The sequence below is a fragment of the Paramormyrops kingsleyae genome, chromosome 25 (assembly GCF_048594095.1).
Source record: "Paramormyrops kingsleyae isolate MSU_618 chromosome 25, PKINGS_0.4, whole genome shotgun sequence".
NCBI classification, from domain to species: Eukaryota; Metazoa; Chordata; class Actinopteri; order Osteoglossiformes; family Mormyridae; genus Paramormyrops; species Paramormyrops kingsleyae.
In genome coordinates, this window is record NC_132821.1 from 32941288 (window position 1) to 32967471 (window position 26184).

The 26184-nt window shown below is 48.4% G+C and overlaps 1 protein-coding gene across 2 annotated transcripts; it reads right to left on the bottom strand.

The window, feature by feature from the left end:
* Positions 1-1936: 1936 nt before the first annotated feature.
* hspa4l (heat shock protein 4 like) lies at positions 1937-25842 on the bottom strand. Of its 2 annotated transcripts, XM_023812525.2 has the most exons (20): positions 25415-25842; positions 20865-20922; positions 20007-20147; positions 19114-19236; positions 18803-18902; positions 17834-17967; positions 16930-17174; positions 16771-16847; positions 14271-14422; positions 13915-14021; positions 11404-11537; positions 9894-10090; positions 9389-9439; positions 7427-7519; positions 6557-6700; positions 6115-6240; positions 5613-5720; positions 5204-5323; positions 4968-5129; positions 1937-3403 (listed from the first exon to the last, which is right to left on the bottom strand). In XM_023812525.2, exons 1-20 carry the CDS (start codon positions 25519-25521, stop codon positions 3206-3208), a joined length of 2577 nt encoding a protein of 858 aa, XP_023668293.1. In that variant the 5' UTR covers positions 25522-25842; the 3' UTR covers positions 1937-3205. The 2 variants fall into 2 exon arrangements, with proteins under 2 accessions (XP_023668293.1, XP_023668294.1); XM_023812526.2 differs by lacking the exon at positions 9389-9439.
* Positions 25843-26184: the final 342 nt, after the last annotated feature.

Sequence of the window (26184 nt, forward strand, 5' to 3'; positions counted from 1 at the left end):
GGCTGAAGCAGTGAACAGGATGCTATGTGAACAGGATGTAGTCCCTATATCTGTCATCCAAAAACCAAACCGTTTCCAAAAAAGTTGGGAAGCTGTGTGAAATGTCAATAAAAACAGAAAGCAGTGATTTGTAAATCATAAAAACCCATATCTAATTGAAAATAGAACAAGTACAACATATCAAATGTTGAATCCGGGGAATTTAATTTTTTCTAACAAATATATGCTCAATTTGAATTTGGTGCCAGGACAGGGGCGACAAAAGACTGGAAAAGATGCGTAATGTTGAAACAAAACACCTGCTATAGAATATTATTAATATTATATTATTATGTAATATTTTTTGCACCTTGTCTATTGCAGTATCCTATTATACAGAACTACATAACATTTAGAGAATGTAATCCTTTGGACAATATCGCAAAGATGTAACCTGCAGGAGATAATGTTACCCTATAACCTTTAGAGAATGCATGTCAGTTGCTATTGCACAAAGTGATCATTTATGTATGTATTTGCACCCCAGTTAGGTCTGGGGTATCTCAAGGCCCCAAATAACTCTGCAGCTTATCAGCTGTGTCGAAGGTTACAAAATATAATTAACTCTGTAGCTAAGTAGTGTGTAGCCAACAGTAACTGCTAATTACTGCAGGAATTAGCAGTTACTGTTGGCTATTACTGCAGGAACACCAGGGTTCTGTGAGTGTGTGATTGGGTATAAAAGGAGCCTCCCAGAGAGGCAGAGTCTCTGTGCAGTGATGATGAGTCGTCGTTCATCACTCTGTGAAAGACTGCGTGGGCAAATACTGAAACAAATTAAGAATAATGTTCCACAATGTAACATTGCAAAGAATTTGGGAACTTCATCGTCCACAGTACATAATATCATTATAAGATTCAGAGAATCCAGAGAAATCCCTGTACGCAAGGGACAAGGCTGAAAACCAATATAGGTGTGATCTTGGGGCCCTCAGGTGGCACTGACTTAGAAACAGACATGATTCTATAGTAGGTATCACTGCATTGGCTCAGGAACACTGCCGAAAGCCACAGTCTGTGAACGCAGCTCGTCACTGCATGCACAAACGCAGGATGAAACTCTACCATGCAAAGAAGACACCATATCTAAACATGATCCAGAAAAGGCTGCGGACCTTTTTGGGCCTGAGCTCATTTAAGATGGACTGAGACAAAATGGAAAACTGTCCTGTGGTCTGACAAATCAAAATTTCAGAATCTTTTTGGAAATCATGGACGCTGCATCCTCCAGGCTAAAGAGGAGAAGGACCACCCAGCGAATCAGCAGACAGTTCAAAGCCAGCATGATGGTATGGGGCGTGTATTAGTGCCCATTACTTGGGTAGCCTGCACATCTGGGAAGGCACCATTAATGCTGAAGGAGATATACAGGTTTTGGAGCAACATATGCTGCCATACATGCAATGTCTTTTTCAGAGAAGCCTTTGTATGTTTCAGCAAGACAATGCTAAACCACTTTCTTTTAAATACGGGTTTATACGATTTGTAAATCATTGCATTCTGTTCTTATTTACATCTTACATGGCGTCCCAACTTTTCTGGAAATGGGGTGTAAATTCCATAACACATTAGTCTGCTCTGGCAAGAGCATCACAGGTCTCCTGGGAAACCGACGTAAAGTCAGGTTGTTCTGGTTTGCAGGCACCGGAGCAGCAGAGCTGCACCGACGGGCTGCTCACGGTCCAGCTGGGCCAGACCCCCAAAGATAAACTGGGGGGGGGTTTGATCTTCACTGACAAAACGCTGGAGCGAAAAAGAGAGGAATACAGGAGGCACAGACTGGTGTGAGAAACGGCTTCTCTGGGGCCAGTCTGGATGAGTGGGGGTCAGAATTCTGGTGCAAACCCCGAGTTACTCAGAAAGCACACAAATAAACAGCGAGCACAGCACAAAAGGAGAGGCTTAGGAAGGCTAGAGGTTTATTACTGTTCCCCAGTAGCAACACAGCCATACTGGTGTCTTAAAGCCATTAAGAAACAGAAAGAGAAGCTTCAGGAGTGACGGCACCCCCTCTCTGCATGCCCGGGAAGCGCTCGGTCCCGCGCACCGCTGGTACGCTGCTAACGTGCCGCCGGAATCTTTAGCACCCTCGAAGGACACCCTTCATTCAGAGAAACAGTCCACATTCCACAAGTGTTTTATTCTAAGTAAGAGTCAGACTTCGTCTTAGGTTATCAGTAAATAGTGCTAACCCAAGGAACGAAACGCGTTGGCCTATCAAACACCAACCACGTGGGTGGGCGTCCCCCAGTACGCTCATCCCAGCTTGCATAATCTTCATTGATGGTCTAAACTCTTTGAAATCGTACCACACTTCATATTGTTGGTAAATGCTGATACTTGTGTTTTTAATGAATATAATCTGTTACAGGCAGACTGAATTGCGGGGAAACGTGTCTGATGGTCTTAGATGATTATCTAACAGGGCTGGCAGAGAAACTTTCTTTTTTTTTTTTTTTTAACGCAGATAGCCCCGGGTGCCCTTAATCGGTGTGATATCTGTAATATAGACTAAGATGTAGGTTTTTCTCGCCATGTACTGGTTTAACGGTGAACACACAGGAATGCATGGAGACCCCTCCCACAGTGGTAACAGTTTCCACACAGATTTGGTGTCGAAAGCTTCGCCACAGAGACACAAGGAATACGCCCCCCCGCCCCTATTTACAACCTGCAGGCCAATTTGAATAACTAAAATAATATTTACAGATTTTAAACTCAAGTTTTCAGACTCACTTCTTAAATATAAATATATATGTATTATTGCATACATATTGTTCCGTTTTAGCCACTGGAGCGTCACAGACAGTAATTCTACACATGTTCCACTAGGCTGCAGTAATGTTCACCACTTGAGATTAAACACTTCATTTCCCCAGATGCTGACAGGGATGATCAGGGTATTTTTTAAATGGATCTGAACCGGCGCTGAATAACACGAACAGGTTCTAACCATACAGGTACGACTGGAAAAAAGGTGCCCTAACTCTCACCCGGTACAGTACACTCTGCGACAACCCAGAGGGAATAAAGAAAGAATTAACAACAAGGAACATAAAGGTGATGTTTTGAGGAAGAGACAGACGGCCCATTGATGCTGGATCCGGACGACGTTCCCAGGCGGTTGGCGGATGTTTCGCTGGCCTCGGGGTTGCCCAGCGGGGCCTCAGTCCACCTCCATCTCACCGGTGCCGCTTCTGGGTTGCTGGTTGGGGCCGGCCTTGGGCTCCGGCTGGGCCTCGGGGCCGCTGGGCTGGCTGGCGGGCCCGTTGTGAGCGCTGTTGCCCTTGTCTTGCTCCTCCTCTGGTTCTTCCACCCGCGGTTTGGGCCTGTTGATGACAGGACTGCAGATCCCTTCCAGCTCCTGGGCAAGGAACCGAAAGTCACATCAGCAGAACACAGGCGTTAAAGAGGCTCCTCAACATCATGCTGGCCCCCACCCCCAGTAGCTGACCCCCCCCCCCCCACCTCCCCACATTGCTACCTCACCCCAAATTCACAGCAATCTGTTCTGCACTTCAGATTCTGTTTACATCCAGCTTACATAAAGTCCTGTCCTGTCTTTGTGTCCCTCTGTGTTTGTGGTACGTGAAGCATATTATCAAATCAATGTGTGCATCTTAGTAATTCCAGGTATGCAGAATGTTGTTCAGCAAATGTAGCCCCACGGCACGCTGTGAGACTGCGTTTCACCCTGGATGTACACGCATGTATTAGAGCTGCACCAATATTGCGATTAATCATTATACCGCGAATCTGTTTGACACAATTTTTCATCGATTATTTTTGCAACAATTTATTCATTTATAGCAGTCCCTTTTATCACCCGCAGATCGATTGTTTACGAAGTTTACAAACACTGCTTCAATATTACCTAATTAAAAAGATGCTGTTTATGTAGCCTATAATATATGTATATAATGCTAAATGTACTGCAATGCAAAAACACCCTGAAATGTTACAGTACAAATCAAATGTTTCAGTCTGTGTTTTAAAAACAGAAATATGCACTTTATGTTTGCACCAAGAAATGCATACTTTATGCAACTGGGAGATGAAGTGTGCAATGACTTTATGCAAGGTACTGATTCACCCTTGGTTATTAAAGGCTATTAATGGCTTTTGATTAAGTTTGGCCCGTTTTAAATTTCAGTAATTCCATTATTGCAATATTGCAGTGTTAACCATCTGTATACAATGGAAAAATCATGTTGCATCGCAATGCATTGAATTGTGACTCTGGTGTCACGGGCTAGTCCTGTGTATTGAGGAGTTGGCGATATAAATCTCAATCTCTTAAATCTTGACTATTGTTTTGGTCACATGAGACACACCCCCACATCCACACAAATTGGTCTTCGTATCTTAATGGGGACCGTCCATTCATTTCTATGGGAAAAACCCTAATCCCAATCACGACACCCTTAACCTCTACCCATCCCTAACCTTAACCGTAAGTAACCAACCCAAATACAAGAATTTTGGCATTTATACTTTTTTGATTGCATTCACAGATTTTTACACTTTGGGGACAATTTGGTCCTTAAATGTGATCTAAACACACACACACAGACACAGACACACACACATGTAGGGTAAACATATCCTTATGGGGACCGCTCATTCATTTCAATGGGAAAAATGCTAACGCTAACTATGACAACCTTAACCCCTACCCAGCCCTAACCATAACCATAAGTAACCTAACAAAATACAAGAGTTTTTGCATTTTTAGCTTTTTCATAGCAGTCACCGATTTTTATAAAATAGAGTTTTCCCTTATGGGGACCAGGAAACCGGTCCCCATAAGGGAAAAAAAACGGATATTTATCACGTTATGGGGACATTATGTCCCCATAAGGGTAGGTAAACCCGCTCACACACACACACACACACACACACACACACACACACACAGGTAGACCCACCTGGGTCTTGGCTGAGATCTCCGCCACCTTGACCACGGGGTCCTGCATGATAGGCAGCTTGCTCTGTGCGTTCATTCTGCTGTTCATCCAAGCCATGGCTTCACCGCAGCTCTTCTCTACCGCGGTTATTTCTGCCGCGTCCAGGTGGTCATACCGCTCGTTCTGCACGGGAAGAGGTATCTTTGTTACAAGGTTCCATCGCTCACGCGGATCTGCAGGAGGATGCGTTTGCAGACCTTCTGCTTGTAGGCTTCCACAGCCTTCATGAACAGCTGGATCTTCTTGCCCAGCTCTTCGAACGCCCGAGGCCTCTCCGCCTGTTCCCTGTGCCGCTCCTGGATGGGCTCTCCGAACCTCTGAGGAGAAAAGGCAAGCTGGGTAAATGGCGACCGACGCTTTTTGCATGTTGGCCATATGCTTTTGCATGTATGAAATCCGATGTTCAATTGTATATTGTTTTGGATAAAAGCGTGTGGTAAACGAACGCAAAGAGAAGCGGTTTCGTTTGCGTGGCAGACAGTGCAGTTGCAGAGCAGGAGAGGTTTCGTTTGCGTGGCAGACAGTGCAGTTGCAGAGCAGGAGAGGTTTCGTTTGCGTGGCAGACAGTGCAGTTAGAAAGCAAGGCGGCGCGAACGTTCAGGTCACCTTCAGCTCCGCCAGCTTGTCCAGATACACCTGCTTGGGCTGATCCTCGCCCTCCTCATACAGCCAGGTCTCCGTGTCCTCCAGCACCAAGCTCAGTCGACTGTTCTCCTTCACATACGGAGGGAAGGGCCGCTTCAGTGACGGGGCTCATTTACACATTTTAATGCTCACTCACATATATATGGAAACAAAATAAACTGATGACAAAAAAATACATATTTTCTAATCTGTGAAAGAGAATTAATGGTGAGGAATGAAAAGCACTAGGTGGAAATGTTCTGCAAGCTTATGCCTTTTGTTTGTGCTGTCTGTCTGGTTGCCCTATTCTGATCCTGAGTGTCTGTACCATCCATCTGGTTGCCCTACTCTGAGCCTGAGTGTTTGTGCCGTTTGTCTGGTTGTCCTACTCTGAACCTCAGTGTTGGTATATTGGCTCAGTAATTCCACCCCTCTGCCAGCCTCTGTGACCCTGCTTCTCTGGGTCTGTGTTCATCACCCTTACATCTTCACTGATGCATTTCTCGTAGATTCCACACAGCTTGTCCCGTAGGTCGTAGACATACTCCTCCACGCCATTCTTGGCATCGTTGCGCTCCTTCTCCAGCTTATCCTGCATGATCATCTTCCCCTAAAAACAGAGGAGCATTACACTTGAACAGCCACCTTACTGTAACCACATGCCTCACTGGTGCCTCCTAGAGGCCACAGTGAGCACTGCATCAAAGGCTGAACTGTTATATTACTATTATGCATACAGGTAATAACAGATACAGAGGGAGTGGCATCAGGAGGACAGACAAACATGCAGAGAAAGATACAGGCCCCACTGAATCAAGAAGAATAAAGACATAAACAGGCACAGGCACAACCATAAGAACAACCAGACGCAATGACAGGAACAGTCACGGGGGGGCACAGTCGGGGGGGGCACAGTCGGCACTTACTTCATTCTCCACAAAGCTGGCGAGCACATCCCTGTCCAGCTGCCGGATGGTATTGGCCACCACAGGCAGCTCCACACTCTTCACCTTCACCTTGGCTTTGGAGGTCCCAGCTCCCTGCTCCTGCTTCTCCCCGGCGGCCCCCTCCTGCAAACAAGGACACGGGTTTGCCCAGCCGCCTCGGGGAGGGCAGCCAATCGCTCCAGGGAACCCCCCAGGCGGGCAGGAAAGTGACCCCTGGGTCTATGGGGGCAGCACATGAAGAGCTGGGCTGGTGTAGACCCCCCGTGACAAGTGTGGGCAGGTCTGCCCTGGTGTAGACCCCCCGTGACAAGTGTGGGCAGACCGGCGCCGTTTTGGCCAAGAAGGTATTTAAAGATTAGTCATTCTTCCTTTTTTCACTACTGGCTTGTCCTGTTCAAAAGCGATGTCTAAACTGGGCAGCCTAGCAATATAACTGGGCAGCCTAGCAGTATAACTGGGCAGCCTAGCACTATAACTGGGCAGCCTAGCACTATAACTGGGCAGCCTAGCACTATAACTGCGCAGCCTAGCAGTATAACTGCGCAGCCTAGCAGTATAACTGCGCAGCCTAGCAGTATAACTGGGCAGCCTAGCAGTATAACTGGGCAGCCTAGCACTAACTGGGCAGCCTAGCACTAACTGGGCAGCCTAGCACTATAACTCTCACTGAATCACTGCCCAGCTGGCTTTATGTTATAGAGAAGAGAGAATGTGTCTCTGTGTACACAGGATATAATCTGCTCTTCCCACGCGAGGAATGCGCCCTCAGAGAGACTCATTCATAGAAGAGAACTGCTCAGATCCACGCTGACTCGCCCTGGCACAGGTGCACGTCTCCCGGGCACTCACCTTCCCAGCGGAGCCCGCGGCCGGGCCCTCCTCTCCAGCCGGGTTTGCCGTCTCCCCCTGAGTGTGGCCCTCCTGCTCCACCTGCATTTTGGTCTGAAAAACAGAACGACAGTCTGTCACACTCCCTTAAAGGCCACGCCGGTTCGCTTAACTCTTCACGCTCGCCTGAGGCTAGGCTCTGCTGTGGGACCCACAGTGTGACACAGGATCTGGGCCTATGCAGTGACACAGGATCTGGGCCTATGCAGTGGCTCACTGGAGTTACACAACCAACAGCTCGACCTGTCGTGAAGTTCATAAATCAGGCCTGAATAAGTCCATTGGTCCAAAACATAAGGCCGAGATTCCACTGACATTGACTTAAGTCCCTTTATAAAACCATCAACTCATAGGCTGTCACACTGGATTGTAGCTGAGGGTCTAATTTCTTGCACGAAAAGCTTGTAACTTGAGCACTCCTCAACCATGGGGTCTGGCCATAAGGAAATCTAAGCTTTAAGGTTAAAGGCCAGGATCTGAGCTCAGGGGTCCTGTACAGCCACCAAGCTCATGGAAGAAACCCCTACATTAACTTCAGGGGATTTAGTGGCCTTATGAAATGACTGTCACAGAGATGTCCAAGTTAACACGATTCACAAAAATTCAATCCAAAAAAAAAGAAGAAGTAAATGAACCAAAAGGTAAACATAAGCAAAATTCGGAAACGACACCTTAAACAAGAGGCTACACAGCCCATTAGCTGCTCTTACCTCAAACAAAAGGCAATGGGTTCATATTACAATTTACAGTTATAAGGCTCAATGTGAGGCAGCACAATGTTAAGGGTTGCAGACTGCAGAACACAAAGCCCTTTTCATTTGTCTTGGTGCTGCTGAACAGGTCTGCGCCAAAATAAATGACACGTATTCTGAAAAATGCTTTTCCAATGAGAAACTTTCTTATACAAGTTCCGTATGAAGACACTATGTTTAACCGCTCAATAACTGCATTGTCAAAATGGTGTAAATAAGTTATTCTGGTCTTCATGGTTGCTGGTGTAGAGCGTGGCTGAAACCTTTAAGGGCAGCGCGTCTCCCAAAGAAAGTACTGAAATTACTCTATAATGGAACACAGAACTCTACTCAGAGGCTACTACAAGCCTGGGTGAACCACTCCAGTCAAAAGGACACAGATATACTGAATTTCCTCAGTCGCTGGCCAAATAGTATGTTGACCATATACTATAGGCTGATGGGTCATTAAAAGCAGGGGACCCATGGTTCTCAAGGTCATCCTCACTCTGACGCGACCATTTATCCGGTTATAGAAGCTGCTGGTCTATTTAGGGAAGAGTTAAGACATGATCACTTTTACATAACAATCCCTTATCCAGTAAACCATTGCATTTTCTGTTTGCAATGTGCTATTTTTCGCACTTCTGCATTTGTCTGACAAATGAAATAAAGGTAAATGTCCGACGTCCAACAGAAGAACGACAGACCTCCTCAGAACCCATAACCCCAACAGTCATTCCTGCAAAACAGTCTTAATACCTACTATGGCATATCATGTTCGATTAAGCAGTGTGGCTTAGGGTTATATAAACAGTCATTTTGAAAAGCAGCGGCCATTCGCCATGAGACGCGGGAAGAGGCCACTACAGGGGACAGCTTAAAGCCGACAGCCACTACGGCGGCAAACGACACACGTCACAGTGGTGGGGGGAGCCGGAGGGTTGGACATCGGGGGCAAACGGTACGTCGTGAACATGGTGATACACACTGCAGTGGATAAACAACTCAGAAGGGGGCAGTATTTCCGCCGCTTCCCAGTTGCGTATCCAGGCCGAGCCTTGATGGACACAAACAACGCGGACGCACGCACACGGTACTCGCGTCTGTCCGCGGGGTGGGGGTGGGCGTGGGGGGGGGGGGTGGGGGGGTGTTGCTCTGGGGCGGGTAATGCGAGACGAGGATCACAAACCTCCTCTTCATAGCTATAGGTGTCGTCCTCAATGAGAACAGAGGGATGCAGCTTCAGAGCCAGGAATAGAGAGAGAAAGGAGGTGAGTACAGGAAGGGTGGGGGGTGGGGTGGGGGGGGCACAGAGAAACACCGGATCAGAGACAGTATCAGGGAAGGGGCATTTAGAAGAGGCAACAGAAAAGGGGCATTTAGACGAGGCGGATCCACCAGAGCCGTGTGTAAAAATGAGGATTTGAGATATACAAGGCTTGGCGTCTGCATCTCGCCTCAGCGCTTGCTGAGGTACAGATACCCCTGAGAACTTGTCTACGTTCAGACAGGCACATTTATCAAGCCTGCTCTGAGGCCTTGTCTTCAGGTTCTGCCTGACCAGTCATGTTCCACTAGGCTCGTGGTTGGAGGAGTAGAGGAACCACAAATGGCCCACCACCGACTCGGGCCAAGTCTGAGCTGAACTCAAGAACCTGTATGGTGTTCTTCCCCGATCTGTGGGACATCCTCACCTGGTCCTCGGGCCGGCCCTCGTTCTGCACCACGGGCTCGGTGTCCATGGGCATGTCCGGGCCCTCCCCCTTCTGCTTCTCGATCAGCGACGCGCTGGACACGCTGAAGATCCCGTGCACGTTGACGCGCACCTTCACCTTGACCTTGGAGCTCTCCCCGTCCGGCTGGGGCACCACATTCTGCACTGAGAAGGTCCCTGGGGAGGACCAAGACAAAAGGCTTCTTCAACACAGGGGTCATCCATCCATCCATCCATCCATCTTCAAAACAGGTCTGGGTTGCCAAGGAACCAATCCTGGGCAGCAGAGGGCACCAGTCCATCACAGGACACAGACTCACATAACAGGAGCAATATATAGACACCAGTCAAGCCAAATGCATGCCTTTGGGCTACAGGAGGAGAACAAGCCAACTCCGAACTGCTAAAGCTGGAGGTATGAGACAGCAATGCTGCCCACTGTGCCACCCACACATGGGTCGCCGCTTGAGCTTCAGCTGCTAGCCTGAAGGCAGCTCTATCACAGCTCAGGTGGACTCAACTGCCAACACCTTACTTTTAGGCCATAGCTGAAAGACACAGATATACGGGCTTCACTTCAGCTAAGGGACTTTAGGGATTTTTGGCGAAGTCTTCCTGTCTGCTTTATTGTCATGGAGCAGGTGATGGTGATGTTTAGCATGCAGCAAACACTCACCAGGGCCACATGGATTTTCTTTTAGATTTGAATCCATAAGGACAAGCTAAGCCTTGATATTAGGACTTTTTAGGACATCCTACCCTTTTTATTTTAGTTTTAAGGAGCAAATCAGTCACTATTTTTCATGAGCCATACAGCATACAGACCATGATGGTTGCTATGGTAATTTAAAAGCAAGGGGACAAGCCAGCAACCAAGGGTCTATTTATGTGCCATTTTGCAGAGCTTCAGCTTCAGCTTCAGGTTCAGAAAGTAAAAATCCAGAACTGGTTGGTTGAAACAAAATCTTGGTCTGGATTTGTACTTTCTGAACTTGAACTTTCCACCTCCCTTGAAGGTTAAATATTAAGGCGGATCTGACTGCTTTTCTACTGCACCACATATCATACTTTTGCTATGATACTTTCGCTTTTCCATTGACTTCCGGTCGAGTACCAGTACCAAAAGTGCCAAACCAGCTGGGGTACTTGAAACGCCGACTGTTTATGCAAATTGCCTGCCGCTGAAACAATACAAACGCCGCCTTGAAAACAGCTACGAGCTCATGATAAACTAAGAAAGAAAAAAACCATGCGATATTGGTATTAATATTAATAATCATCCAGCCCTATAATATACTACAGCCATTTTTTGAATTCAGTACAAAATACCCCACCTGGTGTTATGATGTCATTCAGCACCAGTACCAGACTTTATGGCAGTGGAACATCAACACCTTGAAGTACCATACTTTTGGTACTTTCTTGAAGTACCAGAAGTACAGTATCTGGTGCAGTGGAAAAGTGCCCTTAATCTCCCCGCTTGCACCTACCGATCCTCACGTCCGGGTACGGCAGGTCCTGGGGCGAGCTATAGAAGGCCTCCAGCTCTAGCGGCTCCTTCTTATGGAAGGTGATGACCTTGGAGAAGGGCGCAGGGTGATTCCTGCTGTACACCTCACACTCCCTGCGGGCAGAAGTGGAACAAGGGTGACCCTTTAAAAAGAGCCATCTAATGCTCTATGCCAGTGTCTCAGAATCCAGTCCTCGGGGAGCTGCAAACGGGCTACGTTTTTGCTCCTACTGGGAGCTGGGAGGGAGCAAAAATGTGAACCATCTGTTGGTCCCCCAGGACGGGGTTGGGAAACACTGCTCTATGCTAACAAGGACATAGTGTCCCACTGGAGGACTTGGAGTGATCAACAGAACTGTGCAAAAGTCTTAGGCAGTCGAAGATATGATGTTTAAATGATCTTTATGTTGGTGCAGAACTATAATATTATGCCTGTCAAAGTGTGTCAATTTAACCTTTGCAAAACCTCTCTCAAATCACACCAATACTGCAGCAACCATTTAATACACCCATGCATTTTAATTTTTTTTTTAACTCGACCACCAGCACACCACTCATGGTTAATCAATACCTCATCGACTTTTTACGACAAATTAGATTAATTCATCAAGTGAGCTGGTTGTGAAATGTAACAAATACACGGAACGGCTGAGCAGTCCCTGAGGAGGGGTTTGGGAACTGAAGCGGTGTCCATACAGCCATCCAACTAGGTATAAGTAATTCTTGTTAATTTTAATTGTATTACTCTTAATTTGCATATGTTCCAATGTTAAATTGTGTTTTTTGTTCCACGCACATATACACTTACTACCCAATTAAACAGCATTTAACATTTCCTTTGACTGCCTATGACTGCACTGTACTGTAGGTCTCCAGGTAAACATTCCAGTTCAGTCCACCAGCTAAATAGTTCCGGTTAGTAAACGGGTTTAAACAATACAGATAAGAGACGGTACAACATGGAGATACAAAGCAGTCAATTGGCATACAGTGTTGGAGAGTGAGCTCCCTAAACAGAAATACACACCCCCACATAAATAGACACACACACCCCCGCACAGACACACACACCCCTACACAGACACACACACCCCCCACAGAGAGACACACATACACACACACACACACACACACTTACTTCCAGAAAAATCTGCTTTCCAAAACAGAATATACTTTAAAAACGCATTTAGAGGAGAGAGGACCTCTTACAGAAATAACCTTTTCCTAAAACCAGCACATTCAGATTCCAAGATGACGCTGGTCTTATTCGTAAATGTGCCTCTCTCCAACTATAACTGATGAATTGAAATAGATTTCTTCCAAGTGTGACTTGCTGCCGACTGTTTATCACAGCATGTTTATCACAGAGCAGAGTGCACAGTGCAGGCCAGGACCTCCTTAAAACAAACAGTGCGATCAGCCAGGACTGTATTCATGTGTAAACAGAGAGAGCGATGTAACAGACTGAAGCCAGTCATATTGTGGACCATGGCATCATATGCTCAAAGGAACAGGAAGGGCTTTTTAAATAAGGGGACCTAAAATCACAAACTGTATTCAGAAATAAATCAATTGTCAACACAGATTAAATGTCTGTGAAATACAGTTCCAGATCAGCACCTGAACACACAGTACCAAGGGCAATTACCCTTATATATTAATAACCAGGGCAGGATTGGCCACTTGCAATACTGGTGTTTTCCCGGGGGCCCGACGGGTATGTGAGCCAGAAAAAATGATCATGGGGACCTCTTCCCCCCAGGTGGCCGAATTGTATCGCTTGGCAAAGGCTATTATGGGGACCCCCAACCCCCGGTCTGCACAACAATCGTGGGGACCCCCCCGATGGCAAAATGTATTGCTTGGCAAAAGTTATTATTAACTGACACATTTGATTTATTCACTAAATTAGCAGGCCTGTTAAGTTCAAAGTCTCTGAATTGCCATGGATCGATACACAAGTGTTTTCCCTGAATAATCTAACATGCATCTTAACCTAAGTTAATTAACCTTACTTTTTTTGCTAGCTAATTACAATAATGTTAGCTAATCATGCTGGCTAACTACTACAGTTAATTTTAATAACAGACACCCGGTCTCTCCTGCAAATTCCAGGAGTCTCCTGCAAATTGACAGCCGCTCCTTGCCACCCGCAGACGTACCAGAAATGTGTCGCTCTGCTATTCTGTGGCGGGAAAATTAGCCGGCAAGAAGGTTAACCGCCGTAACCCCAGCCAACACTAGGCTTGGGCGGGATATACGTTTTAATACCGTCATACTGTATTTTGGCGGTGTTTTGGAAAGCAACCCAGTTTCCTGCATTTCCCAATAACATCTGCTGCACAGTATTTTCAAACAAAAATCCCACAGCCGTAATATCGCCCAAGCCTAACCGGCACCCCCCTCGGAAAAGTCCCTCATGCAGACGGAACTGCGATGTGCTGCTCGGTCGGCAGGACTTGTGCTTGTGGCGAGGAAAATGGCCGCTCACCCGATTCCCTCCTCTGTGGACGACTTCCAGCGCAGGATGATGGGGAACGGCACCACGTCGATGATGGAGAACTCTCGCACCTTGAAGGCTGGGGACAGGATGGCACACTGCATGCAAAACACACAGCCACACACACACTCAGGCTCAGAGGTCAGACAGGGTACAGGGAAATAAGGCTCAGAGGTCAGACAGGGTACAGGGCATTAAGGCTCAGAGGTCAGACAGGGTACAGGGAAATTAGGCTTAGAGGTCAGACAGGGTACAGGGAAATAAAGGTGAGAGGTCAGACAGCGTACAGGGCAATAAGGGTCAGAGGTCAGACAGGACACAGTAAAGGTTAAAGGTCACTTGCATACCTGTAAAGCACAGCCACGGGCCACAGCCTCGTCTGCATTCAAGGTGGTGCTCACGTCTTTGCCGAAGAACTTGGAGATGCGTTCCTTAACAGCGGGCATCCGCGTGGCCCCGCCCACCACCTCCACCGCGTAGATGTCGTCACGGGTCAGCTCTGTGTGGCACCAGAACACAGACTTCAACAGCCGACATGTGCCCGCCACTAACTGTACCTGTATCTTTCGTGCCCGCCGCATATCCACACGGCCCCTAACTGTACCTGTATCTTTCGTGCCCGCCGCATATCCACACGGCCCCTAACTGTACCTGTATCTTTCGTGCCCGCCGCATATCCACACGGCCCCTAACTGTACCTGTATCTTTCGTGCCCGCCGCATATCCACACGGCCCCTAACTGTACCTGTATCTTTCGTGCCCGCCGCATATCCACACGGCCCCTAACTGTACCTGTATCTTTCGTGCCCGCCGCATATCCACACGGCCCCTAACTGTACCTGTATCTTTCGTGCCCGCCGCATATCCACACGGCCCCTAACTGTACCTGTATCTTTCGTGCCCGCCGCATATCCACACGGCCCCTAACTGTACCTGTATCTTTCGTGCCCGCCGCATATCCACACGGCCCCTAACTGTACCTGTATCTTTCGTGCCCGCCGCATATCCACACGGCCCCTAACTGTACCTGTATCTTTCGTGCCCGCCGCATATCCACACGGCCCCTAACTGTACCTGTATCTTTTGTGCCCGCCGCATATCCACACGGCCCCTAACTGTACCTGTATCTTTTGTGCCCGCCGCATATCCACACGGCCCCTAACTGTACCTGTATCTTTTGTGCCCGCCGCATATCCACACGGCCCCTAACTGTACCTGTATCTTTTGTGCCCGCCGCATATCCACACAGCCCCTAACTGTACCTGTATCTTTTGTGCCCGCCGCATATCCACACAGCCCCTAACTGTACCTATATCTTTTGTGCCCACACTGTCAGAACTGCACACTTTCGTTCTACTCTCCATTTTTTTCCATGCCCTCTTCAAACTGGAAGATTTTCCCCAAGGCTGCCATGGGGGATTCTACACGTTGTGCAGTTCTCTGGGTTACTAGTGATTTTACCAGAACCAATCACTGATCTCGATGTTAAGACAGAAAACGGCAGTTATTTACCAGAACCAATGACTGATGTCGATGTTAAAACAGAAAACACCAGTTATATCTCCTTGTACTGGCCATGCCAACATTGACGGCACAAAGCAGAAGCTTGACTCGCCCTTTAAACTACCACCTTCTCTCCCAGACTTTTCAGTAAGCGCCCACAGCGATACTCCACACTAACAAATGTTCTTATTTGCAGAACCCAGCCAGCCGGGTAACAGCTGACAGAAGTGTTTTGAATCATTATCACCACAAACACGACCACAATACGACAAGCTGCTAAACCGTCAATATTACTGACACCATTAAAAGCTTGATTGCCTACTTTAACCCTTAATTTACTACTGGAAAAAGTTCTCCCAATAAAGAAAGCTGACAAAGAATTTATTTCAGTTGATGTCAGACATAAGTTGCAATTCTTCACTCAGGCTATCTAACAGCAAGTTCCATCCATCCATTTTCTCTACCTGCTTATTTTATGGAGTCCCTCTTAAATACTACGGGTCCAAGGCAGGAAACCAGGCCATCACAAGGACTTTCACACCTATGGACAATCTGGTAACTCCAATTCACTTTAGAAAGTTTTTAGACACCATAATAAAACAGCACAAGGAGAACAAGCAAACGCCACACAGTCAGGGCAAAAACTCACTCCCTGGTCTCCAGAGGGGTGAGGCAACAGTGCTGAGCACTGCACCACTGCACCACTGCATCACCCTGACAGCAAACGCAGCAGTAACTATTCTGATAGCTTTGCTGGCACTTTCGGGACGACCTGTCTGACCAAACTAGAAGGCAGAGCTAGAATACAAATATAAACAAACAAAGAAACCAGCAGGGACCCAGCATCGTTTAATTACAAGATCCATCCATCCATCCATCCATCGCTTATCTGAAGCGAGACTGATAGTAATGAAGGAAATTAATTTTATTAACTGAATTTAGAGGCTGGCAATGTGATAATCTGAGGGGCAGTGGGATATAGCTGGTTATAGTAGTGGTTAGTTAGTTAGGCTGAATGGCTAAAGTTAGTTAGGCTGAAGAACGCAAGACCACAAATCAGACCAAAAGACGCATGATGCTTCAGAATGAGCAGAGAGCATCAGCATCACCGTCTCCCAGGCGATGCATGTTAACTGGGCTCGAGCGATGCTTGTGCTTTCAGCAGCCCGAAATAATCCCCTAGAGTCTCTGCCAGTGCGGATGTGCGAGAAACTGAAAGAGTATTTGCATAAAAGCATCTAATCAATGAAGTGTAAATGTAACGCAAAAACAAACGGACGGCCAGTCAAACGGCGAGATCTACACGCCTGCAAACAAACACGTGGAGGTTTGGTCGAGACTCACTTGCTTGATCCATCACGGTTTTCAGCGGCGCATCCACCCGCAGCAGGTAGGGGGCGCACATCTCCTCGAATTGGCCCCTGCAGGATAGCAAGACGCCTCAGTCAGCTAGCCACCTCAGGTACCCCCCCCCCCCCCCCCACCAGAACACGCCCCCCTCACCTGTTCATCTTGCTGGACACGTCGATGTCGTTCATGAAGCACTCGATGTTGAGCGGCAGGTCGGAGGAGTTGGCACTCATGAGCTTCTTGAGCTTCTCGCACTCCTGGTGCAGGCGAAGCAGCGCGCGGGGATTCTCCTTTACGTTTAGCTTGTATCTGGTCCGGAACTCCTCACAGAAGTAATCCACCAGGGAGTCGTCGAAGTTACGTCCTCCCAGGTAGGGGTCAAAGGCCGTGGCCAACACCTGGGGGCATCAAAGACATTTAGGGCCCAATTTGACGTTCGAAAAGTCAGCAAGAAATAATGAAAATGAAGCGTTTTAACTTAAAATACTTTTAGTCACAAAAAGATATAATGTCACTGTCCAATGAAAAACACGTATCTCCAAAAATCCATTTTTTCAGGAGCGTGAAAAACACACTTTCTCCCAAATTACTTTATGAAATAAACAGAAAACAACGTAATGAGACACCTTTAGCACCAGGAATAGAAACCTATCCTTACACGGGCGTTAGTGAATGATTTTAAATAGATCGTTATAAGAGAGCCAAATACAACATGTCAGTGTCAACAAGATACAAACTAATCTCGCTTTATACTCACAATTAACAACGATGTTTATTAGCTAGCTATCAACGTTAAGTTGTTAAAGTTAGCGATATAAAGTAATCCACACAAACAACCATCATAAATAGAAATGCGCAAACAGCACAAACATAAATACTAGTTAGTTAAATAGATGACATCATAAAACATTTTTTCATTGGTCAGTTATATCAGTAGACAGAGGAGAACGGGCACATTCCATCTATAGCAAAAAGTCACAATCGTCAAAAAGCGGACATGCACGGTTTTCATTGGACGGCGCCGATACTTAGCATTAGCGCGCGAGAGGCAGCGGACCTTGAGCTTGCCCTTGTTAAAGGAAGCGACGGAGATCTGGTAGGACGAGTGGCCCATGTCAACAAACACCACGTTGCGGGGCTTCTCTTCCGGAGTGGGCAGGTCCTGCTTGTAGATGCCGTACGCCAGAGACACTGCGGGCCGCAGCAGAGACACAAAAGCTTAGATACATCTAACTGCACGCTGTCACTGTGTAAAGCCGGTGTGACAAAAGAGCTCCGCTTGACTTTAACCTGTTGGAGCACGGACCAGCCTTCGGTGTTCAGGCCCTCGATCTGGACCCTGTGACAATCCCCCCCCCATTGGACCAACCGCATCCCAGGCTAGAGGGGGGGGCACTTAAATACTCCAGTCTGCACGGGATGCCGGCCTACTTTGGATACGTCTTTAAACCTTCATAGTGGCCCCAATAACTGCTGCCATAGAACGATTTCTTTACATTTTAATTTACTAAATAATCTCAGCCCCGTGTAACATGAACTGTACAATATCTTCAGGCTAAAAAAAAAAAAACCACGGAAACAAAGATACAATTCTGCCGAGCAAGATTTGTCCTTGAAACAGTAGCATTAACCCAAAGACACATTTGACTCTTGAAGGCGAACGCAGACACGTTCAGTAGAAACAGCTTCTGGGGGGTCTGGGGGTGTGTCCCTGTTTATCATTTAGCGGCTTTTACTCTCAGTTACAGAACGTTTGTCAGTCTCTTGTTTTTATTAAGAAAATAAATCTGAACAGACAGCCTGAAGTCAGGGATTAAGTTTTAATTCATGTTAGGACATCTGTGAAAGGGGGCGGGGCCAATGCCAGATCAGACAGGTGATTGGATGTCACGATCTTCCTCCCACACACTTCCTCTTTCCTCTGTTCGTATACAACAAGGTTTTGTGTGTTTTTTTCCCCCCACCTCGGATCCACCCATTCAAACCCGAGTACTCTTTAGCCTTTAGCCACGGCCCACCGACTCACCCGCGGTCGTGTCATTTATCAGCCGCAGGCAGTTCAGACCCGTGATCTGAGTGGCGTCCATCACGGACCTCCGCTCGGCGTCTGTGAAGAAGCTGGGAACCTGCAGAGGACACCCCCCCCCCCCCCCCCTGTGGATTACCATCAAACCGCAGCAAAAGAAAGCTAAGCAATCCCTCAGTAATCCCACCCCAGCCTTAGGCCTCAGAGGAACTACATTTCCCAGGAGGCCTTGCTGCAGGCACTGCCACTGAAACATGGCAGGCTGACGAACGCAGCTTTGCTCCACGCCCAGTAGCCGTGCCGGTGCCCACCGAGATGACGCAGTCCACGACCGGCTTCTTAAGGGCACTCTCTGACGTCTCCTTCAGCTTGGTGAGCAGCATGGCCGTCATCTGCTCGATCGTGAACACCTTGTCCTCCTCCAAGTACCGCACCTGTGCACAGAGAGGCCCCATTCGGTTACCAGGCGGCCTGTGGGCACGGTGCCAGGCAGCTTATAAAGGGAGGGAGGGGTGGGGGTGCAGACATCTCCCAAGCAACTAATAAAGTGCTTAGGCTATGTGTGGTGATTCATTACCGGCACCAGAAAGAACCAAAGCTCATGAACACAGTAACCAAAGCAGGGAGTCCAACAGTACCTCTGTCCGACAGACAGACAGAGAGACAGACACAGACAGACAGACAGACAGAGAGACAGACAGAGAGACAGACAGAGAGACAGACAGAGAGACAGACACCTAGATAGACAGAGAGAGAGACAGATACATAGACACCTAGATAGATACAGACAGATAGACAGACAGATGATCAGATGACTCTGCACAGATACAGAGATGCCGTAGCCGCATGTCCTGCACTGACACGCCACCCGGCGCAAACTTCAACGCCCTCGCTGCCGCCGCCCCGACCGTGACAGAGCTCTGTGGAATGTGGCGCACGCTCAGGTTGCCAGGGACGTGTTGCACAAACACGGCTCCTAAACACGGTTTTTAAATAGAGCAGACTTAAGTCAACCTGCTAAGTGCACACTCCCAAGGCAGAGAGTGACCCATCAGACATGCAAGCAGGCATGACGCATCAAAGCGGTGATTTACACTGGCAGACATTCCTTGATGCCGTCCGTGTGTCTATTTCCCCAACACTGGGCCTGATTATCCCACGGCACTGAACGTGACTCCACTAGTGTCGTCTGTCGGGGGCCCACCTTGATTCCAGTCCCCCCGCTGGGAAGCTTCTGCAGGCTGTAGGGCAGCTTGACTCGCTCTCCCTGCACAAAGGGGTCATCGAAGGCCCTGCCGTGGAACTTCTTGAAGCCATGCACTGTGTTTTTGAAGTTTGTTATAATCTGGAAAAAAAGATGCCGGCATCGGGCAGAAGGAGGGGCCAGAAGGGGGTTCGTGGTGGTCAAACACGGGGGGGGGGGGGATTACATCAGCAGATGGTAATACATAGCAAAAAACAGACAGACGCAAAGTCCCTAAAACCTCTGCAGACGGACACTGCAAATGTTCGGGTTCCTCGTCTGGAGTGATTTTCACCATTTTTAACTCAATAATTTTATATCTACGTTTGATAAGGACTGTTTAGGTTCAGTGCTCCATATCCAGAAGCCGACCTTTCCTGAGAGCCAAAGAGGACTGTTCGAGTAGTTTTTCGTTTTATCTGCAGTCATAAAAATGAAAATTTACTACTGAAGCTCTTAAAAGTACAGAGATCTTACCACTGGGACTCATTTTCTGTCATCCTTAAACTCACGAATACTGGAGTCCAGAAACTCAACAAAAAAATACTAATACTTCCTTGACTCTGCAGCCATTTTAAAGTACAGTCCCTCGTGTGAAACACTATAGCCTCACAGGGCATGTTCTAGGCCTGAAACAGCATTAAACACATCCTGTCCTTCCAAGAAGAACCTGAATTATGTTCATGGTTTGAAAACTTGTCTTGATCATTCTCACAACCATCTACATCAGCCTAACAGTGAACACATGCACCAGAGCGGAATGAGAAACGCGGTTCCTTCACCCCCGGACTCATGCGGTGTTTGAGTCGGTCGGCCTACCTGGCTTTTAGCTGCGTTGCCGATGGTGCGGTTTTTGGACGCTAACGACACACAGGCCCTGGGAAGACACAAGGGACACGAGGGGACGTCACCATGATGCCTGAAAACCACAAGCAGAGCAGGTGACATGCGTACTGCATACAGGCCGGTGAGAGGTGAGGGTTATACGACCTGATCAGTGTGGAGAAACCTCATTATTAAACCAGTTACTTCATTAATCACCTTTATTTCCAGCAGATGAGCTTCCTTGATTGATTTCCATAAGAATTTGACTAACGATCCAACCAACCAACCATCCATCCATCCATCACCTACCGACTTGTGAGGTGTTCTAAATAAATCTAATATAACTACACCAACTAAGAACCTTATCATTCTACAGCCATTTGAATCAGATCCTCCACACTCCTGTTAAAGTCACAGATTCTCAGCATGCTTTCCGATACACACAAACGCAGTCGCGCAGCTAAGGTCGCGGCCCAGAGGAAAGAGGTTCCTGGTCGCTGTCCCTGAGCAGGTTGAGGCTTTGGGACCCCAACCAGGATTGTCAGTCAGGGCAGGAGCCTCCGAAAGAGGAAAAAAAAAAAAAATCGGAATTGATCCTAGGAGGATGCATGCATCCATCAATGAATCCATCCATCCATCCATCCATCCATCTTCCAGCTGCACAGGGTAGGGCTACACCCAGGATGGGACACCCGTCAATCAGAAGGCACACTGACAACCAGTAATGTTGAGATACCGACACGGGCAAACTCTAGATGCACAGATCAGGGGTTAGGAATCAAACCCACAACCTGCTACCTGCTGCTTAATGAGCCCTTGACAGGTTGTGCCCAGCAGCTTCTGGGACGGCACCGGCCTGCAGCCTGATCAAGGGTACGGACGTGGTTGGCGGCCTTTGCCATCGTGCTCCATCGGGGTGACGGCTGGGGTCACTGCCCTGCTCCCATCAGCACCTTGGCCTCCCCTCGCCCCCCCATCTACCCCCCCTAAGTCCGACTCGCACTGCAGTGCTCTGCCTGTCGGTTCTTAGCATGATCCAGAGGCTCTCGGCACTGCAGAGAAGCCTGGGTCAGGGTGGGTGTTACCACGACAGCACTGCAATGGCCCCCCTGGGACTGTCCTCGGCAGGCCTGCTGTGTCCAGTGACCCAGTGACATCAGCAGAAACGCAGGCAGCTCCGTCTACAGCTGCACTCCTATGGAGACGCTCTCAGCTTAAAAGCACTGAGAAGTTTTGAGAACCTTGGACTGGGATTTGATCCACAAACTACTTGACGAGTTGCTCAGTGGGCTAAGCCTGTGTGGCTGTGATCTGAAGATTGTTGGTTCAAGCCCCAGCCTTGGCAGAACAGTCACATGCCTTTGGACCCTTGAGCGAGGCCCCTTAACCCCCAGCCTCGAGGGTGCCGCATGTTGGCTGGCCCTGTGCCGTCACCCCCCCAAGCTATGGGGGGCAAGATGGGGTCGGTGAAAAGAAGAATTCTGATGTGCAAAAGGGCAACTGGAGGATCAATTATCATCACTCTCTTCACAGAAAGTCAGACGGCTTTGCATCTCAGCACATTCCACGTCCTCTCGAAATCTTCACTGCTAAACCTAATGAATGGTCAGTACATTAGGAAAACCTGTTTGTCAGTGCAAACAGTCTGCCTCTCCAAACAGAGAATCACGTGACCGAAACTTAATATACCGCATGCAGCACGGAGGCAGAGGGTCATGAGGTCCAGTTACAGTTTGAGGAAGAATCAGTAGACGGATTCCAACGTCGTGTTGTTGTCGGTCCGGACGTGGTGCCGGCGTGTCGCCTTCCTGTCAGTAAACGTTTTGAGGGTGAGAACGTCTCGCCGATGAGGCAGGTCAGAGCAGAATAGCCACACTCGTTAAGGCTAATTGGAAGGCCGATAATAACACGTCAGAGCACCAAGGGTGCGCAGAGTGGCTTCTCTGAAGGTAAGTGACCGAAGCAGAACTAGATGTACCCAATAAAATGGCCACTGATGTGTGTGTTTATGCTGGAGATGAATTGCTACATTGTCTGTCCAGCGTGGAGGTGCATGCTGCTGAGAGGTCAGATACAAGGCGACAGAAAGATGATGATTTAACAACAGCATGCACTGCTCATCCCAAGCTGAGCTCTTCAGTCCGGTAGCATTTACACGCAGTTTATACGGCAAAACTGGGAGAATTTCCTCCACACTGGTAATTACGTTCTCTCCTCGTAAAACCAAACGAGGCATAGCTGCACGAGTGTGAGATTCGGGCCCAAAGTCATGAAATTGGCATCTGCGGGCTGTTTGTCCCGCGCCTGTTTATACGGCGGAGTCTGGCACACCGCGACAGCTGGGAAACTTTTAAACACGACCCCGTAACCAGGGGGTGGAGGTGGAATGTTTCATTAAACCCCACCGCGGACGCCACGATTCCACCCTCACAGCCGGCATCAGGGAGAGCCAGGCCGCCCCGCATGTTCTCGCAGTTCGGTCGCACCTGCGGCCGCCCCGCATGCTCTCGGAGTTCCGTCGCACCTGCGGCTGCTGCCTGGCACGAGAGGCTGCAACCTTTCTAGGCTGCGCTACTCTACAGCTGCACCGGCATCTCCTGCATCCCACGGCGCCTCTGATTGGACGGCCACTTTTGAGACTTTCTCAGAGGGTTTTCCAAAGGGGGGGAGGGGGGTCAGTGGGGGTGCATCACAGACCTCCCTTCTGCAGGGGCAGGGATGGAGGTTGGAAGTTAATGTGCAGTTAATTTCTGATTCCACTTGGGAGATCACTAAAGAGCCCAGAATTAGGGCAGTAAGGCGGAACAGATCACCTTGGAAGGCGGAGGGACCTCATTTAAACATAATCACTTCTTAAACTCAGTCAAGCGACATACTTCTTCCCTCGGTCCCCTCATGGCCAATCACGTCAAGCGAAAAGCTGATCCCACCCTGCCGGACAAACCTCCACTTCCCTCATACTGACTGTCCGGCTAAGAACCTAAACCAAATCAGCACTCCGCTCCTTCCCCGAGACAACGCGCGTTACCACGAACCGGATGGGAACTCTGGCAATCGACTCAGAAGCGGCAAGAATCAGACGTAATATTAACGCTCACAGAAACAGCTTCGACAGCAAAGAAACACGGTGTGGATCATTTCACAAAATGCAGAGGCGACGATGGTTAAGGACCAGAACGTGCAACTAAAAAACTGCAACACTGCAATCAAGTTTCAGTCATTAGTCTCGCGAGTTACACTGCAGGGTAACCTATGACCTGCAAGTGTACAGGACACCCCGCGTGCCTATCTGGTGGTAAGCAAGGCCTTCTGGGTATTCACAGGTTGGGTAATTGGCTGTACAGGGAGGGACAAAAGTGATGCAATACAACTTTCTGACACATCAGCAACAATCCTCTTATTTGGGAAGGGTCATGGGCAAGAAATAAAACAGAGATCTATATTAACGAGAAAGAGCGGTGGCTGAAGATTCTGCTGTTGTGGTTCTGAGTGTCCAGATGTTTTTGCAGAACAGACATGCACGGGGATTTTGCGTACATTAGCAATATGTCAAATCTGGAAGTCACAAAGCCCTGCTAATCACACTCAGATAAATCAAATCACCAGAGTGGAGGGTTAACTTCATGTTAAGGGGGGAAAAAAACAGCAAAATATAAATTCAACAATATTGTGGTGCAACGTCTTAAAAAGGTGCTATCTTACCATTTTTGCTGTACACCATTGTCAAGCTCACCCACTAATATGCAGCACAAACATGGGCGTAATTTCCAGGGGGGTTAGGGGGGTCATCACCCCCCAATAATTAGATCCAATATAACCCCCCCCAATAATCATGTTTCCCCTGTAATGGGTGGAGACCCCCCCCCCAATGTTCCAGCCAAAGTTACGCCCTTGAGCACAAACAGCTTTGAAACGATAATGGACTGAAGGGATTTACATCCTCGCCTTTCTCACCAGGCATCACACGCATCCCTGGTTTCTATCGGGCCGAAACACCAGAGTATCTCAGCTGGCAGCAGCAGAGCAGATCCAGCGCTAGGAGCCGCGTCAAATATTAAACAATGTGAATCGTTTCTTACTACGATCACAGCATCGTGCACTATTCATAAAAAACATCAAAGGCAAGCATCGGGTTTTTATAACAATAACGATTATGTTTCAGGGGGGGTCACTGCCACCCCAGAGACACCGGGGGAGTTAGATCCACACGACGCTATGTAACCTTGTCGGAGGATAATCACTGACATACGGCGTTAACGCGTCCCGGCTGCGCACTTCTGCGCTTTGACCCCAGGGCTGATCCAGACGACGGCGGCACCGGCGTTAAACGGGTCCCATTGTCCCTGGATGAGACGCAGTAACAGCAGAAAGGTCATCCTGTCTAGGAAAATGCAATGGAGTCAGAGGGAGGGCGACCCATCTCATGGTGGATTAGAGGGCATCCGCCTGACAGATGGAGGTGCGCAGGGATGGAGGGGATGACGGCGCCGGTGTGGCCGGCCGGAGCGGCCGGAGCGGGCCGCCGGGCTTCGGGCGATACTCACGGCGTGCATCGGTCGCTGTACTCGTTGGCGATGGTCTCGATGCCGCCGCTCCTGGCTACCGCGATGTAGCAGTTCTGGAAACCCAGATCGAAGCCCACTACTGACATGGTGACGTGGGGGATGCTGACAAAGTTAATGCTGATTTCCGCTCACCTAGCAGTGCCGTTTTTTGCATAAAGGAAAAGAAAAAAACCTTATTCCCCCACAGCCCCAAAGGGTTGGAATTTCTGCTCGCCTGATTATTTTTTCCCTTTTGTGCGCGGCTTTAAGACAATTCTTTGCCAAGCCGAACTACTAGATGTTTAAGTAAAATTAGGATTATTTAGACAGCTACGGCTGAAAGACTGATCCCGGTGGAAGCGGATTCCCGCAGAATTCTCTAGACCTCCACTGCAGCGAGCGGCCGGCAGCAAACATGCGCAATTGCCGAGAAAAGCATGTAGAGCCCCGCAAAGCCCGCCTCCCACCTGCTCTCATTGGCTACCTGCTCTCTTAGGCACATGTTGATTGGCTTGGCATCCCGTCCATTAACGAAGAATCTAGAACATGTCAGGGAAAAGCGGCTGAACGTCATTTTATAGACGGGCGTGAGTGTGTCTCCCTAAATCCTTAAATGTGCGATCGGGATGCATGAGTGTTTTCTTGCACCCGGGCGTCTTATTTGAGGCCATTAGCAGTGCGGCATCATATATGAAATTGCAATGCGAACGAGCGTCTCTCATCATGGGTCTGGAAATTGTACGAACGTAGTTGCATCATGTTCTGCATCT

Bases quoted from the DNA above. Each gene is read 5' to 3' on its own strand.
- hspa4l (XM_023812525.2), bottom strand. From the start codon at position 25,521: ATGTCAGTAGTGGGCTTCGATCTGGGTTTCCAGAACTGCTACATCGCG. The intron at 14,423-16,770 runs GTGAGTCTCGAC...GGTGCCACACAG, and splicing joins AACCGTGATGGATCAAGCAA to AGCTGACCCGTGACGACATC. The intron at 5,721-6,114 runs GTAAGGGTGATG...CCGTATGTGAAG, and splicing joins AGAAATGCATCAGTGAAGAT to GAGAACAGTCGACTGAGCTT.